The sequence below is a fragment of the Lutra lutra genome, chromosome 4, assembly GCF_902655055.1.
Source record: "Lutra lutra chromosome 4, mLutLut1.2, whole genome shotgun sequence".
Lineage (NCBI taxonomy): Eukaryota > Metazoa > Chordata > Mammalia > Carnivora > Mustelidae > Lutra > Lutra lutra.
The window spans coordinates 104,907,059-104,924,248 of NC_062281.1; the positions used below are offsets into that span (position 1 = coordinate 104,907,059).

Here is a 17,190-nt window from a genome sequence, read left to right on the forward strand (position 1 = left end):
GGATTACAGTTCAGTAAAATCACACCTGTAGGAGACATACGGAATGGGCTTCAAAGAATATTTTATGAAGCATGTATGGTTTGCTGTTAAGTTGCTTCAATAATTTTTCACTAGGTGTTTTTTTTCCTCTACAGTCCAAATTTCACAAGACATTTTTATGCTCTGCAAATCAGATATTGAATCAGGGTTGGCCCTAACTGACTACCTGGAAATCACTTAGAACACTAGAGCAGGGGTTTCTACTCCCACCTTGGGGGCAGTGTCATAAAGGGCATTCTCATAGGGACTAGCAGTGAACCCACCCTCTGGTATGCACTGACCTGGGTTCAGGTAATACAGAGTGACACTGCCTGTCATCAGTTTCCAGTGAGTCTTCTTTTGGCCATGTATCTACTGCTCTTGCAACTGTTCCCTATGCTCATGGCTCTCCGCCCCTGTGTTCCTACCCTAATTCCCTCAAACACAAGTCTCACAGCCTCCATTCTCTAGTAAAACTCATTTTGGTACACTTCAACTCTTCTAACTACCCAGTTACAAAGCCTCAGGGTCATTTAAAAAAAAAAAAAATTATTACTTTGAGAGAGAGAGAGAGAGCACAGGGGGAGGGACAAAAGGAGAAGAAGAGAGACTCTTAGGCACACTCCAAGCTGAGTGCAGAGCCTGATGCACTCTCAGGATCCTGAGATCAGAACCTGAGCTGAAATCAAGAAGTGGCTGTTCAACCGATTGAGCCACCCAGCCACCCTGGGAGAGTCATTTTCAACTCATCCCTGCCTGTTGTCCCATCAAGTCCAGTCGATTCTATAAAATGCTCCACAGCTGTTTCTCAGTCTTGGTCCTTTTCATCTTCTGCCCTATTCAGGGGCAGTAACTTCTTAATTGGTCACCTGACCTCCTAAAACCATGATTTTCAGGCATACCATGGCCACAGTTTTCATCCCAAATTCCCACATCAACCCTATTTCTCTCCTCTTCAAAAACTCCCAGTGGCTTCTTGGTACCCCCTATTTGATCTTGCCTTTGAGAACCTCCATGATCTGGCTCCACAGAACAATCCGATGTTGCCTCCAGATACCATCCATCTAGTCCAGCCAGCCTGTTTCTTATTCCCTAGTTCTCCAGAAAAGCTTGTTTGTTCTGAATTCTGTGTTTTTATCCATGTTATTCTTCACTTGGAAAGCCCTCCCTTGCTACAGGCCCAGGTCAAATCCTGCCTCTTCAATAAAGACTTTTTAAAATGGTTTCATTTTTCTTTGATCTCCCATTTCGAACACATTAATGTGTTTATTATCTACATTATTCTTTTTGGTCCTTGCTCACAGGCCATTTTGCAGTATGACTTAACTATTTCATTGTTTCCGTTATACACTGTTTACTTCTTTATACATGTTCTTGTCCTCAGTCTAGTGCTTTATAAATATGAGGAACTCAGTATAGATTTATGGACTTGACGAATACAGCTATGTTTTAATGGAAAGAAACTTCTACCTGGAGTTACATATTTTGGATATGCTTTTGGGCCCTGCTGCTCCACAGCCAAGTGACATGAGAAAGTCACAGAACTCCACTGATTTTCGAATTTTATTATTTTAAAGAATCACCTAGATCTTTCATTCAAGGGACATAGAAATTACAGCATGACAAGGCTAAGTCTGAACAACTGAAAGGATACTCACTCCTTTGTTGATAACTGTTGGGACTGGCTGATGGGGACAGGGGGTTTAGTAACTATCCCCTCTACTTTCGTATAGGTTTGACATTTTTCATAATACAAGGCAATCATCATCATCATCCTGGAGCACTAGAGAAAAAATGCAGGAATTCTGACTTAACAGATTCCTAGCTATCCCCCATGAATTTTGATTTTGTGATTTGAAGTAAGGTTTAGGAATCTTGTTTTTTATAATCATGCTGTTATAAACATTGCTCTACCTCTCTGTGCCTTTTTTCTAACCTGTATAATTGGGACACAATATCTATGCCATGGATCTACCAGAAGCAAAACAAGCTGCGTAAAAGCTGAAGTTCAGTTCTTGGCTCATAATCTGAAGCCCAATATGTATGTATTTAAAATAACATAACCCTGGATGCTTTGGGAAGCACCATGCTCTCATAAATGGCCAATGATCACTTATAACCCAGAAGATGAATTTAGACGACCAAAGCCAAGAATGAAAGAGAATAAAAGAAGTGAAAGAATGTGATTAAGGGTAGTACTGACACATCCTCTCTTTTCATGCTCTGCTAAGTGATTTGACCCCTTCTCGGAATGAACCACAGCCGTATTTAATTTGAAGAGCTCAGAAACAACAAATTGCCAATAAGCAGGGCATTTCATGGATGATCTCACTAGACTGGTGACCAGACTAATTTTCAACAGCTGGAAGGACTTATGTCCCTCACACAAATCATGCATAGTTCAGACTTTGTGGAGAAAATCCTTCTGAAAAACAGACTACACACCTCCTGTAAGTGAAGTATGACTTAGGATTATTGAAAAAGAATTCTGAGACTTGTATTAAACATATTCTTGTTTTAAGTCCCATTTTTATTTGCTCATAGTAATTGCTTATTAATACTAAATAGATCACATTTAATACTACAATTGGACTAGGTACTTTATCTTCTTCAGCACTTTTGGGTGTCTTTTGTTTTTGTTCTTTTTCTTTTTTAGAGAGACGGGGAGGGGCAGAGGGAGAGAGAATCTTAAGCAGGCTTCATGCTCAGCACAGAGACTGGCACAGGGCTCAATCTCATGACCCTGAGATAATGACCTGAGCAGAAATCAAGAGTCAGAGGTTTAACTGACTGAGCCACCCAGGCACCCTAGGAATGATTTTGTTTTTAAATTGGGTGGATCATACCATATATTTTTTAAAATATTTTATTTATTTATTTGACAGAAAGAGCACAGGCAGAGGAAGCGGCAGAAGCAGGCTCCTGCTGAGCAGGAAGCCCGATGCGGGACTCGATCCCAGCACCCTGGGATCATGACCTGAACCACAGACAGACGTTTAACCAACTGAGTCACCCAGGCACCCTGGATCATACCGTTTTTGAGTTATATCGGTCCGCAGCTACCACTACCCCTCTATGCCCACACGTTTTACCCCTTCTAGGCTGCTTCTTACACTCAAAACTTTTTTTTTTTAAGATTTTATTTATTTATTTGACAGACAGAGATCACAAGTAGGCAGAGAGGCAGGCAGAGGGAGAGAGAGGAGGAGGCAGGCAGAGGGAGAGAGAGGAGGAAGCAGGCCCCCCGCACAGCAGAGAGCCCGATGTGGGGCTCGATCCCAGGACCCTGGGATCATGACCTGAGCTGAAGGCAGAGGCTTTAACCCACTGAGCCACTCAGGCGCCCCTACACTCAAAACCTTTAGAGAAAACTTTCAATAAGGTAAATCTAGGCAACAGAAAGTTAAATATGCACAAGAATGCTGGAAGTAATATGAAGGCTTTTCGTGGCTTAAGACTAGAGATAGTAGAGGCACTTGGGTGGCTCAGTTGGTTAAACATCTGCCTTCAGCTCAGGTCATGGTCCCAGGGTTCTGGGATCGAGTCCTGCATCTGGCTCTCCGCTCAGCAGGGAGCCTGCTTCTCCCTTACCCTCTGCCCTTCCCTGCTTTGCTCATACTCTTTCTTAAATAAATAAATAAGTAAATAAAATCTTAAAAAGAAAAAAAAAAAGAAGACTAGAGATAGCATGTCTATAGTGATAGGTCTGAGAACAGTCATTCTTCATTAAGTATTCAGTGAGCTCTTGGGAATTCCTAGATGAACCAGACACTGTTTCCTTACGGATTGTTCTTAAGAACAACAAAAATAACTATAAGACGAGGTAGAAATGATGCTGGTGGGGATGGGTTGAATGGCAGTGGTCAGGCAAGGATGAGGTTATCACTCATTATCAGGGAAGGCTTTTCTGAGAAGGCGGCCCTTTACCTGGGCTTTTTGGAGTTTAATATGGGCAAAGAGATGTGCTCCAGCCTTGATGAACCTCCCTACCTATTCATCATATACATTGACTACTGATCTGGCTTAGGTTAGAGCCACATTTTGAGGCCATGGTGCATAGGAAGGCTTGGATGGCTGTTGTAAGGACTGGGTCCATTGGCAACATTTATTTAACAGCTGCTCTCATTTGCCACAGCATGTAACTGGAATGAGATGGCAATTTGGTTTTTAATCCTGCAGAAAATTGACCATTACTTAGCTCATTCTTGAAAGATCCTTTGGAAAGTAAAATTCAAGGCTTGGATTTTCCCCAGTTTATCAGCAGAGTATGAGAACATTGTAGAGAACTTTTGGGTAGAAAATCTGGAGGGAAAGACAGATTAGAAATAAGGAATATCTTAAACCCATATTTCATTTGGATCAGTGTCCCCAAACAGCAAAATACTACCTATACCTTTAAATAAAAGAAGTGGAAAAGGGTAGTCAAAGCCAACTTTGATAATAATTAGATTATTATTTGAAAGAAATATGAGAATTTCTTCACTGATACTAGTTTCTTGCTCTTTAGAGATGAGAAATACTTTAACGTGTATAATGAAACTTTGGCAACCTTCATATATATTCCATAAGACATTATTAAAGAACAGCTGAGCATTTAATCTCCAAATGTGAGAGATGTAATGAGCATGAGAAACGCAATCATCAGGCAGAGATCTGGTACAGAATGTCAAAACCAAATGTAGTAGTGACCTTCCTGATGATCCTTGTTCTAGTGCCAGAGAGCCACTGGCTTTGGGTAGGCAGCCTCTGCCTCCTTTTCAGTTTTACTAAAAATTAAACTGGTAGCTTCCATGGAGGTGTGTGGCTACAGTTTCTACCATCTGCACACAGATGACAGCAAAGCAGCTGTAAAGAGAGATTTCACCCAGTGGCCACATCCTCCCCGGCACTTTCAAATAAGAGACAGATCAAAACGAGAGGCACTGATAGACAGCCAGCAGCCAGATCTCATTCGCTTTGATTCAAGTAACCCTATTCCCCATCAGTGGGAAGGAGACAGGCTGGGAGCCCAAAGCCCTGGTGCTAGTATTGATCACCTGTCTTCCCCAGCAGCCTGCGGCAGCTCCTCTCCCTTTATTTTGTGAGAACAAGGAACCACTTAGCACAGAAGCAGGGCTGCCTGGGAGATTCCTGCTGATCCTTGAAGGGCGGCGGGGGTTGTCAGGACATTCAACATGGTGGAGTTTCTAATTAATGTCTTCAACGCTTTTTGCTTTATTAAGTTGCATCAGTGTTAACTTTTGGGGGTCCTGGGGACACTGCTGAAATTATTCCTGTCCGTGGCACTTACACTGATTAAGTAGAGGGAGGGAAGGGGCCACCAGTGTGGAGATAAGCAGGATTCTAGAAGAGAATAGACTTCATGTAGCCAGTTGCTTTTCTAGGCCTAGGGCGGACCTCATGAAAAATGTCTTCTGTGTTCCTCCTATCTAGCAATCCTTCCAGCTTTGTACTTGTTTGTAAGTTTACTGCAGTATCAACTCTTGTAAGCAGTTAATATTAAATATAAAAACATCAAACGCTTGGGTGGTTCAGTCGGTTAAGTGTCTGCCTTCGGCTTAGGTCGTGATCCCAGTGTCCAGGGATCCAGCCCCACATGGGGCCCTCTGCTAAGTGGGGAGCCTGCTTCTCCCTCTCCCTCTACCTGCCGCTCCCACTTCTTATGCTCTCTCTCTCTGACAAATAAATAAACAAAAATCTTTAAAAAACAAAACACCCCCACCAAAAAACACTACCACATAGAAACCCCTGGGATCCTTGTGCCATCTTCCATAATCTCATGTTATAACGCTAAGTAATTTTTCAGAGATTTAGTATGGAACTCTGCTTTACCTTTAATCTGTAATTCCATATAAACTTTAGAAGACTGTTTTACACTTAGAAAGTGCTAAATATTTGTTAAATGAAGTAGGTGAATCAGATTTGATACATTGCCGGTTAATTTTTTTGGTAATGGACTATAATTTTTCATTTTTTACAATGATTGTTCTTCCTATATATACTGACATGTAAAACATGTAAGAATAGTTAGCTTGGGGCGCCTGGGTGGCTCAGTGGATTAAGCTGCTGCCTTCGGCTCGGGTCATGATCTCAGGGTCCTGGGATCGAGTCCCACGTCGGGCTCTCTGCTCAGCGGGGTGCCTGCTTCCCTCTCTCTCTCTCTGCCTGCCTCTCCGTCTACTTGTGATCTCTCTCTGTCAAATAAATAAATAAAATCTTTAAAAAAAAAAAAAAGAATAGTTAGCTTGTTTTCGTTTTGTTTTTGTTTTTTTTTCTTTAGGTCTACCATTTCATCCCTTTCTCGCTTTAAAATAAGCTGAATTATTTGGCTCAGCAGCTTCTGTCTCATTTCCACTTTTACTAAAGGTAGCTTCCATGGAGGTATGGGGCCACCGTTTCTACCATCTACCATTGTTTTCTTGGAGCAATCCTCCTTCAAGTTCGCCCCTCCCCCTTTCCTTCTTACACCCTAAGGCTAAATGTTGAGAGAGCGCCAAATCCTAACCACTAGACCGCCAGGGAGCGTCTCTAAGGCTAAATCTTGATCTAAATAGTCCTAAATTTTAGTTTCTGAGAAATGTCAGAGAAGAGAGAAATCAAAGAGGGAAGAACACATGGGTTATTTCCTAACTCTAGGAAATTTCTCTAAGAACAACTTCAAAGTCGTAGCCAGCAACAAACCAGTTTGAAACAGAAACGGATAACATGTTTTCATTCTGGCCAGATACATGATGTCCTTCTACTGCTTCCAGTGAATCTCCCTTTGTGTTTGTGTGTGTAATAAAAACCAGTTTATGATTTTACAGGTAACCTAATGCCAAGATTGCAAAATAGAGCATAAACAGTTCTCAAGAACACATAAATGTAAGAACGTCCATCTGGGTGCACGTGTGTGAAATTAATAAGGCACATCAGATTCCCATTTTGGTGCTTTTTGGCTTTCTCATGTGAATTCCCCAAAACGCTGATGAGTCTTTTTGTTAAATCACTCCTGTGTTGTCATAATGAGTCTGATGTTCAAAAGAGATATGGATTTTCTAAAGCACTGTACTTCAAAATCCCACGTCACTCTGGAACATGACACAGCACAATAAAACACAAGCCTAACATCCGTAAAGAATACGTGGAATGCCTAAGAAACCTCAAAAAAGAGGCACCTGGGTGGCTCATTGGGTTAAGCCTCTGCCTTCGGCTCAGGTCATGATCTCAGGGTCCTGGGATCGAGTCCCATATCGGGCTTTCCCCTCTGCAGGGAGCCTGCTTCCTCCTCTCTCTCTCTGCTTGCCTCTCTGCCCGCTTGTGATCTCTCTCTGTCGAATGGATGGAATCTTTAAAAAAAAAAAAAAAAAAGAATACGTGGAATGCCTAAGAAACCTCAAAAAAGAGGCACCTGGGTGGCTCATTGGGTTAAGCCTCTGCCTTCGGCTCAGGTCATGATCTCAGGGTCCTGGGATTGAGCCCCGCATCGGGCTTTCTGCTCCGCAGGGAACCTGCTTCCCTCTCTCTCTCTGCCTGCTTCTCTGCCTTCTTGTGATCTCTCTCTCTCTGTCAAATAAATAAATAAAATCTTTAAAAAAAACCAAAACCTTAAAAAACATTTAAACTTGGAATATTTAAAGCATACAAATAAAGAATTAAAACAATGTTACTTTACCAAGAAGATTTCAATTCTTTTCCTGATACTTGAATAGCAACAGAGGGGAATATCATCTGTGTCAATAACTAAAACTGTACCTTATGACTGAGTTTGCATAGACGTAGAGCAGTCACACTTGGCTACATGTAAAGCCGTCTTTTTGGGGTCTGCTTTTAGGAATCTCTCTGTATTTTCAGTCTCCTGGGTGGCAGAATGGCATCATTGTGATATGTGTAGATCTTGGCATCAGTGTTTGGGCTCCCATACTGGTTCTGCCACTTACTGGCTGCTCGAATTCAGGCAAGAGAGTTGAGCCTTTCTCAGTCTTGGTTTCTTCATCTATAAAATGAGGGAAATAATAATACTTACCTTAGAGAGATTATGAGAATCAAATGAAACAAAGCACGCAGTTCAATAGTTCATAGTTCAGTGCTCATACAAACTCAATAAATAGCTGTGATCTGATCTCAGGCATAACTAAATATGTTAGCTCTCTCAGATAGTTCCTAATTGTGTGATATGGATTTTAATTGTTAAAAGACATTCAAACAAAAATAAATGAAATAGGTTTTATTTTGTTATAGGATGAGGAAATGGGGCAATTTCTAGTACTCCTGTAGTTTCTTCACATGGGAAAAGCCATCAGTCCTACAGTATTGCTTTATTTTCCCAAAGATATTGTTGGTGGCTGGAATACATCTGGGTGACACGTGGAAATAGTAAATGGAAATTTACCTTGCTTTTCTCCTCTCTCAAAATTACTGTAATCATGTGGTTTATATCCCATTCATTTTGTTTATCCATACACTTGCCCATCCATCCATCCACCTACCCATCCACCCATCCACCCATCCATCCAGTCAGCCAGCCAGCCACCCATCCAGCCACCCATTCATCCATCCATGCATCCCCTACTAGGTGCTAAGCATTGAGATATGACATGAATTGATATAGTCCCTGTTCCTAAGGAGCTCACAAGAGGGGCGGGGAGGAGTTCAGGGAAGGGGGTGGTAGTTGTGATGCCAGACACTTCAGGAGATAGTAATTCTACAAGGTTATCAGTATAAGGATAATGATATGCATAGGATTTTGTGGAAACAGGGATATCACAGGCTTCCCAATTGGATTTTAATATTCATCATCTCAGTATGAAGAGCTCTCTCTTTGACATTTATATCAACATGCAAATAAAATTGAAATGTTCCACAAATTAGATCAAGGCCCTTTGTTGTTTATAGAAATACACAGTTGTTTAGCTATTTAGCTTTTCCCTGCAAGTCCAACCTTCTCAGTCATATTTAAAACATAATGTGTACATGTATTACTGTTAATACTTGAGAGGAGACTAATGTCTCACCAGGGCCTGAGGGCTGCAGCATGTTTAATGCGGACCAGACACTCAGAAGATCCAGCTGAGGTGCGGTTAATTTGGTGAATTAAACCTTTGGAGCATCATTGTTTGTGTGTGTGTATCCACAGTGGAGAGAGCGTAGGAACACGTATATTTTCATTTATTTGGACACTAGTTAGCTAATTAGTATTTTATTAGTCGATCCCTTGTAACGCAAGGGCTTTGGTCATGTTCTTATGCTGCTTTAGGCTGCTACTATGATGGCTGTTTGTGTCATAAATTATCGCAAGTAAATTTCTTTTGTTAGATGCTAAGTGGTAACTTGAATAAGGGCCATCATCATCATTGCTGTTATTATTATTTTTTATCAGGGCTTAAACATGTCAGAAGAGAAAAGAAAATCCTGTGGTCCTAACAAGATCCTGCTCAGTTATACTTAAAATATTTAAATTCACACTGATTTGAATAAATAACGTTCACATCTATTGAAAGAATCATTGCTATAGAAATCCAGCTTTAACCCATCCTATCTTTACAGTGGTTCTCTGGTATTTATTTATTTTTAAGATTTTATTTATTTATTTGACAGAGATCACAAGTAGGCAGAGAGGCAGGCAGAGAGAGAGGAGGAAGCAGTCTCCCTGCCGAGCAGAGAGCCCGACGAGGGGCTTGATCCCAGAACCCTGAGATCATGACTTGAGCTAAAGGCAGAGGCTTTAACTCACTGAGCCACCCAGGTGCCCCAAGAGATTTATCTTTGATATGCTTTATAACGTTGGTGATTCACTTCTCTGACATATAATAAATAAATATAGAATAAGAAATGTGGGTTTCTGAATTTCTTGGTGGTAGATAGATATTAGTGCTTTTGTAACCTTAACAGTTGAAATAATAAAAAGAAAAAAAATTGGTGAGGATTGAGTGACAGCACACATTGTATAGCAAGAAATGAATTTATGTGGCTTTCATCTCCTGTACAGTCCTTTGGTACATTAGAACTGAGGCATAACCTAGGGAATTCTCAAATCCTCACTTCCTGATTATGAGGTGATTTTGAACGTGGAAAGAGACCTAGTGTGTGATACCCATCATCTATTACCTTGTCTTTCCTGTTTCCTGAAGCTCAGATACCACCCTTACTGTTTCCCATTTTTATAGTACACAGGGCTGAGGCAAAGCTCCAAACCGCAGAGCAATGCAAGAGAGAAGAGAGGGTGCCTGATACGCTGCAGGGCCCCCAAAGGCTCACAAGACACACAGGAAGGAGCAGACCTTCTCATGTGGCCTGACAGTAACACCGTGAATGCTTTCTGATCTTTTCACTACCAGGAAGAGAGGGCAGAGAGAGTAGGAAGAGACACCATAGCTCATTTGTTCATTCATTACTCACTCAACTATTATTTCTTGAATGCTTATGGTATGCCAATCACCAAGATTGGCTCTGGGAATTTGAAGATGAATAAGTTACCATCCTTGCCTTCAAGGTGTTTCAGTCTAGCGGGGAGAGATTTAAACCAGTAATTAAACTCGCTAAAGTAATTATTATAATGGGGAGCAGCTGTGTATAGAAAACAGCACAGATGTGGAGGCCTATCCCACTCACACACTGTTGTAAGAGCTTCGTAACCCAGAAGAAGGGGGTGCTGACTGGCTATGATATTGTTTCTTCATCTGTTAGGAAAGGGGAACATCTTCTACTTTGCAGTAAATGTTTGTCAAGTACCCAACAGAGGGCTTGACATTGGGTAAAAGGCAGACTGCGGGTGTCCCTCAGGAGCTAATTCGGGTCTCAGGGCAGTGGGTCCCCTGAGTCCTAAGTCCCGAGTCACACGTGCAAAAATGGTCTTCATGGGAACATGGGCAGAGCACTGGCAAGGAGTTGCCACTGACAGAATTTAGTCTTTATCCCCCAGCTGGTCACTGCCACTAAGTAGTAAGATTTTAAAAGAAAACGACTTGGGCTGACAGCTCAAAAAACCCTGTTTTCGTCGTCTAATTTCTGACACTTGAATGAATTCCACATGACTCCTGTTTTGTCACTTAGCCCCTCGTTTACTTGAAGAATCCTGCACTTCTACTAGTCCCCTTCTCCTCTATGCCTTCCATAGCTTTTCCTCTTGCCCTTTTCGTCACTCTCTGCTTCACTGTAATTTAAGAAGTATTAAGTTTTGAAGTAATAGTATACATATTATAATATATATGAATTTTAAAAAACAAATAAAATTTGTTTGGTCATTGCTGCCTTTTTGTGAACAAAAAGCTATTGGTTAATGTTATGGAGTCCTTACTGTTGGGTACTGCATGTTCTATGCATCGAATCAGTGCTTCTCAGACTTTAGCATAAAGTCGTGTCATCTGGGGAGTCTTGTTAAATGGGAGCCTCTGATTCATTCAGTCTGGTGCAGACACTGAGAGTCTTCATTTCCAGCAAGCTCTCAGGTGGTGCTGCTGGCCTATGGACTGCGTTTCTGAAGATCAAGACGCTGTTATCATTTGATGTTGACGATGACACTACGAGGGATTATTTCTCTATTTCTCTCGTTTTACATATGAAGGTTAGAGGCATTATGTAATTTTCTCAAGGTTATTTTGCTAGAAACTAGCCAAGCTCAAGCTCTAAGCCTAGTTCTGCCTCTTGGTATAGTGTATGTTATCTGGGTTTTGGAAATGTCCTACAAAACTCAAGGGTAATCTAATGCTACCTGAAATGGAGTTTTTACTTTTAGTTATTTTTTTTAATGCAACTTCTTTTCCAATTAATTTTCTCTTTATGCAAGGTTGTGTATTACATGGTGATTCAGATGTGTTGGATTTTGTTTCTAAAACTATGCAAAGTTTAGTATGATTTATTTGCCAAAATTGTAGTTTAGGAAACATGGTGCCATTGATGTAATCTGGATTGAACACAAGGGGAAATTGCTGGGGAAGGATGCATGGAAGGAAAGGAAATCCTCCGGCTGATTTATTGTTTTAACGCTCAGTGTACACAGTGTGCTACGATTTTCACAGACTAATGGAAAAGGGCACAGTCTCTGTCCTTAACAGATCAGATATACTTAAAAAAATGTTTTTTCATTTTCTTATAAAATTAATATGGTTCATAATAGAAATTTTGAGCTACGGAAGTGTAATAAAAAAAATAAACCCTAAAATCTCACTTCTTAGTTTCAAAACTTAAAAGGATACATCTGGAAAGGGCGAGCCACGACCACATTTATACAGAACAGTAAGAGTTCAATGTGGTAGCATCTTGCCATGAATAGTTTAAACATTGTTTTTGGTTCTGAGGGGCAGTGGGAGTAAAAGCGGCCCAGTTAGGAGTCCCCAAAGGATGTAAGAAATGTGAATGCACTGCTTCAGTCAGCTCTGAGTTCTGGGGGTATGTTCCAACTTTGCTAAGGGTCCCAGAGCTTGGCCCGAAAGGCACAGCTGAGGACCTATGCCAATTATTCTCCAACCTGGTCCCGGATCACCAGCGCATGCGCAGTTGGCAGCTTGCGCTCCATGGGCGTCTCAGGGGCCTATTTGTCCCCCGAAGCTTTCTGTGCGTCAGGAAATCGCCAGGGCTGCAGGGATGAGCAAGTTACCGGTCTGAGAGCGAAGCCGTCTCTAAGTGAAAAACACCTGGCGTCGAAATAGGCTCGGGGTTAGGTGCAGGTTTCTGCAGGCGTCTCCACACACACTTTTAAGGTGCCAAAAACCTCCTTACCAGCAACTAACTTGGAGACCTAGGAATTACCTGCAGGAAAACAATTTAGGGGTTAGAATGGGAAGCAGAGAGGGGTGACGATCTCTAAAACTTCCAGCACGGCGTTCTCAAGATGCTCTGGGTCCTTTTCTCTTTTCTCGGGGGAGTCCTCGTGCCCCGATTAATCTTTCGCTCCCCTCGGACACTTTAAAAAATTGCAGTCGCCACCGGGAGGGTGTCCCAGTAGGAACCCCTGTGTATTACAGTGTTCAGCCCCACTTTCCCCGAACCTGGAAGCCGACCCGAGGGGAAATCCCCAGACGCCGCGGGGGTAGGGGTAGGGGTGTAAGCTCCGCAAACCCGCGGGCGCGGTGGGCGGGGGCGTTAGGCTCCCCAGCCCCGGGCACCGACCCCAGGCCGGGGCGGCGGCGCTCTCCCACCGCGCCTCTGGGGACTCGCAGACGGCTGCGAGACCGGCCGGCGCGCTGGGCATGCTCAGTCGCCGGGCGCCGGGCTCACGAGTCGGAAGCCTGTGCGCCGCCGCCGCCGCCGCCGCGGAGCCGGCCGGGGCGCACCGAGAGAGCGAGGGAGTCGCTGCAGCGGCGGCCGGGCGGAGGAGGAGCCGGGCCGGCACCGGACCCGAGCCCCGCGCGGAGCCCCCGACCAGCCGGCCGCGGCGCCCGCTCCCCCGCACCCCCGCAGGGCAGGGGCCGGCTACGGCCGGCGTCGGCGGGGCGTGGAGAAACCGCGGCGGCGGCCGCATCCTTGCCGCCTGCCCCGGCCGGGCCGTGTCCCGGAGCCGTCGGGCATGGAGCCGTGGAAGCAGTGCGCGCAGTGGCTCATCCACTGCAAGGTGCTGCCCGCCAACCACCGTGTGACCTGGGACTCGGCGCAGGTGTTCGACCTGGCGCAGACCCTCCGCGATGGAGTCCTGCTCTGCCAGCTGCTCAACAATCTCCGGGCGCACTCCATCAACCTGAAGGAGATCAACCTGAGGCCGCAGATGTCCCAGGTAAGGGAGCCGGCGCGGGCGCCTCCGCCTCCAGCCGGCATCTCCCATTAATCTTCCGGCTAATTTCTTTGTGTAAATGCAAACATCTAGGTGCGCTCAGCTTGCCCTGCCTCCCAGCCTTCTGCTTTGGGGATCGCTTCGGCTTTTCGTACCTTGGCTTAAAATGGTTTAGGTCTTTAGCAGAATGCTGAAGTCCTGCGTCCGGAGATGGTATGAGGATTTCATAAAGACTTTCTGTGAGGCGGAGAAAAAAACAAAACAAAACTGTCTTAGGGTGCCCTGCCTTCACCTACTTTCGTGCGTTTGTGCGTGTGTAGGGCAACAAAAGGAATTTGATCCAGCTCTTTTACGGTAACAATGGTGAGGGATAAACCGAGATGCGGTCATTCTGCTTTTAGTCTGTTTTACTTTGCGTTTCATCCCCATGTTTTCTTGAAAGAGGAACCATAGCATAAATGCCTCTAGGAAGTGGAAGGACGTTCCGGTACCGTTATCTGTACAGGAATGACACTGGTCAAAGGGAGGAAAAGGGAGCACCATGCAGTGGTTGTCCCCGAAAGCCCCCTGAGCTTGGGGCCAGCTGGCGAGCTAGGCTGTGTTTACAGCTCTTAAGCCATGTGAGAAGGAGCGAGTCCAACCTCTCTTAGCAGCGACAGGAAACAAGAAGTTTTGCTAGAGATTATGCTTTCCTTCATTCAGGGCTTGCTCAGGTGGCGGAGTTCATGCTTGGCTCCTCCAGCCTTGCCTGGACGTGCCTCTTACAGGGGTTAACAACAGCAACAACAACAACTCTGGGCGGGTGTGTGTGTGTGTGTGTGTGTGTGTGTGCGTGCATCCTACAGTCAACTCAAAAGTCACAGCTCAGAGTAGCAGTTTCGTGGTCCTGTTAGAAAGTTTCCACGCAGAAAGATCATAAACACCATTCACATCTATTTTCTTTGTAATATGAAAAATCATTTCAGCTTAAAGGAGAGGAGTCCTCCTCTCCAGAACATATTTTAATCATTAATCCTGAATGATAGTGCCTCAGCTACTCGGCAGCCACAGCAGTGCATTTTACAATGAAACGGACTTCATGAAATTGAATAATTATGTATTTAAAGTTAGAGCACACACATTCATCTCTTCTTCATGTCAGTGTTTCACCAGGGTCCCTCTGCACCCCAAATTCTGTATCTATTACCTCCTATCCTATCTGCCTTTGGTCCGCTGGTTAGCAGTCCCCCAAACAGAACATGATTGTAAGTGGTGAGAACAATAGGATTTTTTTAAAGATTTTATTTATTAATTTGACATACAGAGATCACAAGTAGGCAGAGAGGCAGGCAGAAAGAGAGAGGAGGAAGCAGGATCCCCGCCAACCAGAGAGCCGGACACGGGGCTCAATACTAGGACCCTGGGACCATGACCCAAGCAGAAGACAGAGGCTTTAACCCACTGAGCCACCCAGGTGCCCCAACCATAGGATTTTAGAAGTGAGATAAATTATTCCTACTTTCCCATAATCCTGGGTGTTGACTGCCTGATTTATGGACCTCTTCAGAGTTGTCTCAATTCTGGATATCCTATTAAGGTTTTGTTTTGATTTGAGAGAGACCGAGAAACAAGCAGGTGGAGGGGCAGAGGGAGAGGGAGAAGCAGACTCCCCACTGAGCAGGGAGCCAGAGGGTGTGGGACTTGATTCTAGGACCTGGGATCATGAACCTGAGTGGGCAGAGGCTTAACCCACTGAGCTAGCCAGGTGTCTGCTGTTAAGGGGATTAATAGACATTTCCCGGAAGCTGGAAGCTGCTGTTCTGAGCAAAGTTCTATAGGGAGCTGCAGTTGCTTGAGTTTACAGATCACTGTTTCCCACCTGGCTCATAGCCTCAGAAGGTGGTATGAGTCAGGATGCTTTGGCCCACCAGCAGGGAACACAGTATTGTGTGCACTTCTGAAACTTCAGTTTCCTGGAACCCTCGGAGACTGTTCAATAAATTCTCAATAATCCATTTCTCTGGACAGCTGAGGATCTCCCTCTTTTAATCTTCTAACCTTTATTTGAATGTTAACAGTGGATGAAAATCTTTTCAAACGTGTTTTTGCTCTTTGTTGAATATAGTCAATGTAATCTTTTTGATACCCGAGGAGCATCATTAATGAAAACTGAGCACATATGATGCTCCAAGAACTTGATTCCCTACGGGGGGTACCACAATGAACACATCAGGATCCTTGCCCTAAAGGAATTATTACACTGTGCTATCAGATAAGTCATCAGGTTATAATGAGGTAAACAGCTGAATGACTTTCCTTAGGCTATTTTGCTTTTGGATTTTTAAGCCTGTCCAGTCCTGAGCTTTCTGGTTCCAAATTCAATGCAATTTTCTCTGTAATGTCCTGTGGGTGAGGGCTTTTCATAAAAGTGAACCCTTGAAGGCTAGTACCTGAATATGACGATGGCTGTCCTTGCTTTCTTGGTTCCTGACCACATTGCAGAGAGAGAGGGTTGCTGAACAGCTGAGCACTGGACAGATGAGTTTGCATTATCCAGATTGTTGTTAAATCCTTAAATGACACTTATTAATGGTTTCATTAAACAGGGTGACCTATTTAACATGCTTATAGTGCCCAGCACTTAATAGGTGTTCATTATTAGTAAAATTAAAACATTGTTTTTTCCTGCTGTCATTCTTTTTTTTTTTTAAGATTTTTAAAATTTATTTGACAGAGATCACAAGCAGTCAGAGAGGCAGGCAGAGAGAGAGGAAGGGAAGCAGGCTCCCTGCTGAGCAGAAAGCTCGATATGGGGCTTGATCCCAAGACCCTGGGATCATGACCTGAGCCAAAGGCAGAGGCTTTAACCCACTGAGCCACCCAGGTGCCACCTCCTGCTGTCATTCTAAGAGTAATAGGTTGCAATCAAAATTTTAGAACAGTCGCGAGGTGTATAAACCCCTTTGGGCTGACCTCTCTGTTTCTGCATTGAATGGCTTCCATCTTCTTAGCTGCTTCTGGTTATAAGACTCCTACCCCATCAGCAACATTCCTGTTATATAGTGAATAACCTAGTAACCTAGTGAAATCCTGACAGGCATCCCAGCAGACTTCATTCCTCTGAATTTAGATGTCATTATTAATACTTGTGGCTTTTGCTGTTTCTGGTATCTAAGAGTCCTTCTGTCCCGCCGATATAGGTTTTATGGAAGATATTAATTTGAATTTCCTTATAGCACATGATTTTCTAGGCCAGGAAATAACTAGAAGTTTTCACTTCAGAGTTTTGTGGCATTTGAGACTGATGAACAAATACAGACAAAGGAAATTTTAGTTTGTTGATGTTTTGCATATTGGTGGTTTTTAATTATCCCAGTAAGAGTCTATAAAATGAGTAGCCTCTTATATTAAGAGTATTTTTCTGAGTATGATTTCTTCCATTCTCTTACTATTTGCCTTCTACCTAGTTTGGATTAAAAAAAAAAAAAACCCAAAAAACACAGCGAATA

At 43.5% G+C, this 17,190-nt stretch overlaps 1 protein-coding gene across 2 annotated transcripts in view; it reads left to right on the forward strand.

Annotated features, from left to right (window-relative positions):
• The first annotated feature begins 13,171 nt into the window (after nucleotides 1-13,171).
• Nucleotides 13,172-17,190, forward strand: part of VAV3 (vav guanine nucleotide exchange factor 3) — a 373,454-nt gene continuing 369,435 nt past the window's right edge. The window contains exon 1 of one of the 2 annotated variants that reach the window (XM_047724317.1): nucleotides 13,172-13,705. In XM_047724317.1, coding sequence (XP_047580273.1) covers nucleotides 13,502-13,705 — 204 coding nt within the window. In that variant the 5' untranslated portion in view covers nucleotides 13,172-13,501. The remainder of the gene's footprint in view (nucleotides 13,706-17,190) is intronic. The other variant, XM_047724316.1, reaches the window with a different exon arrangement.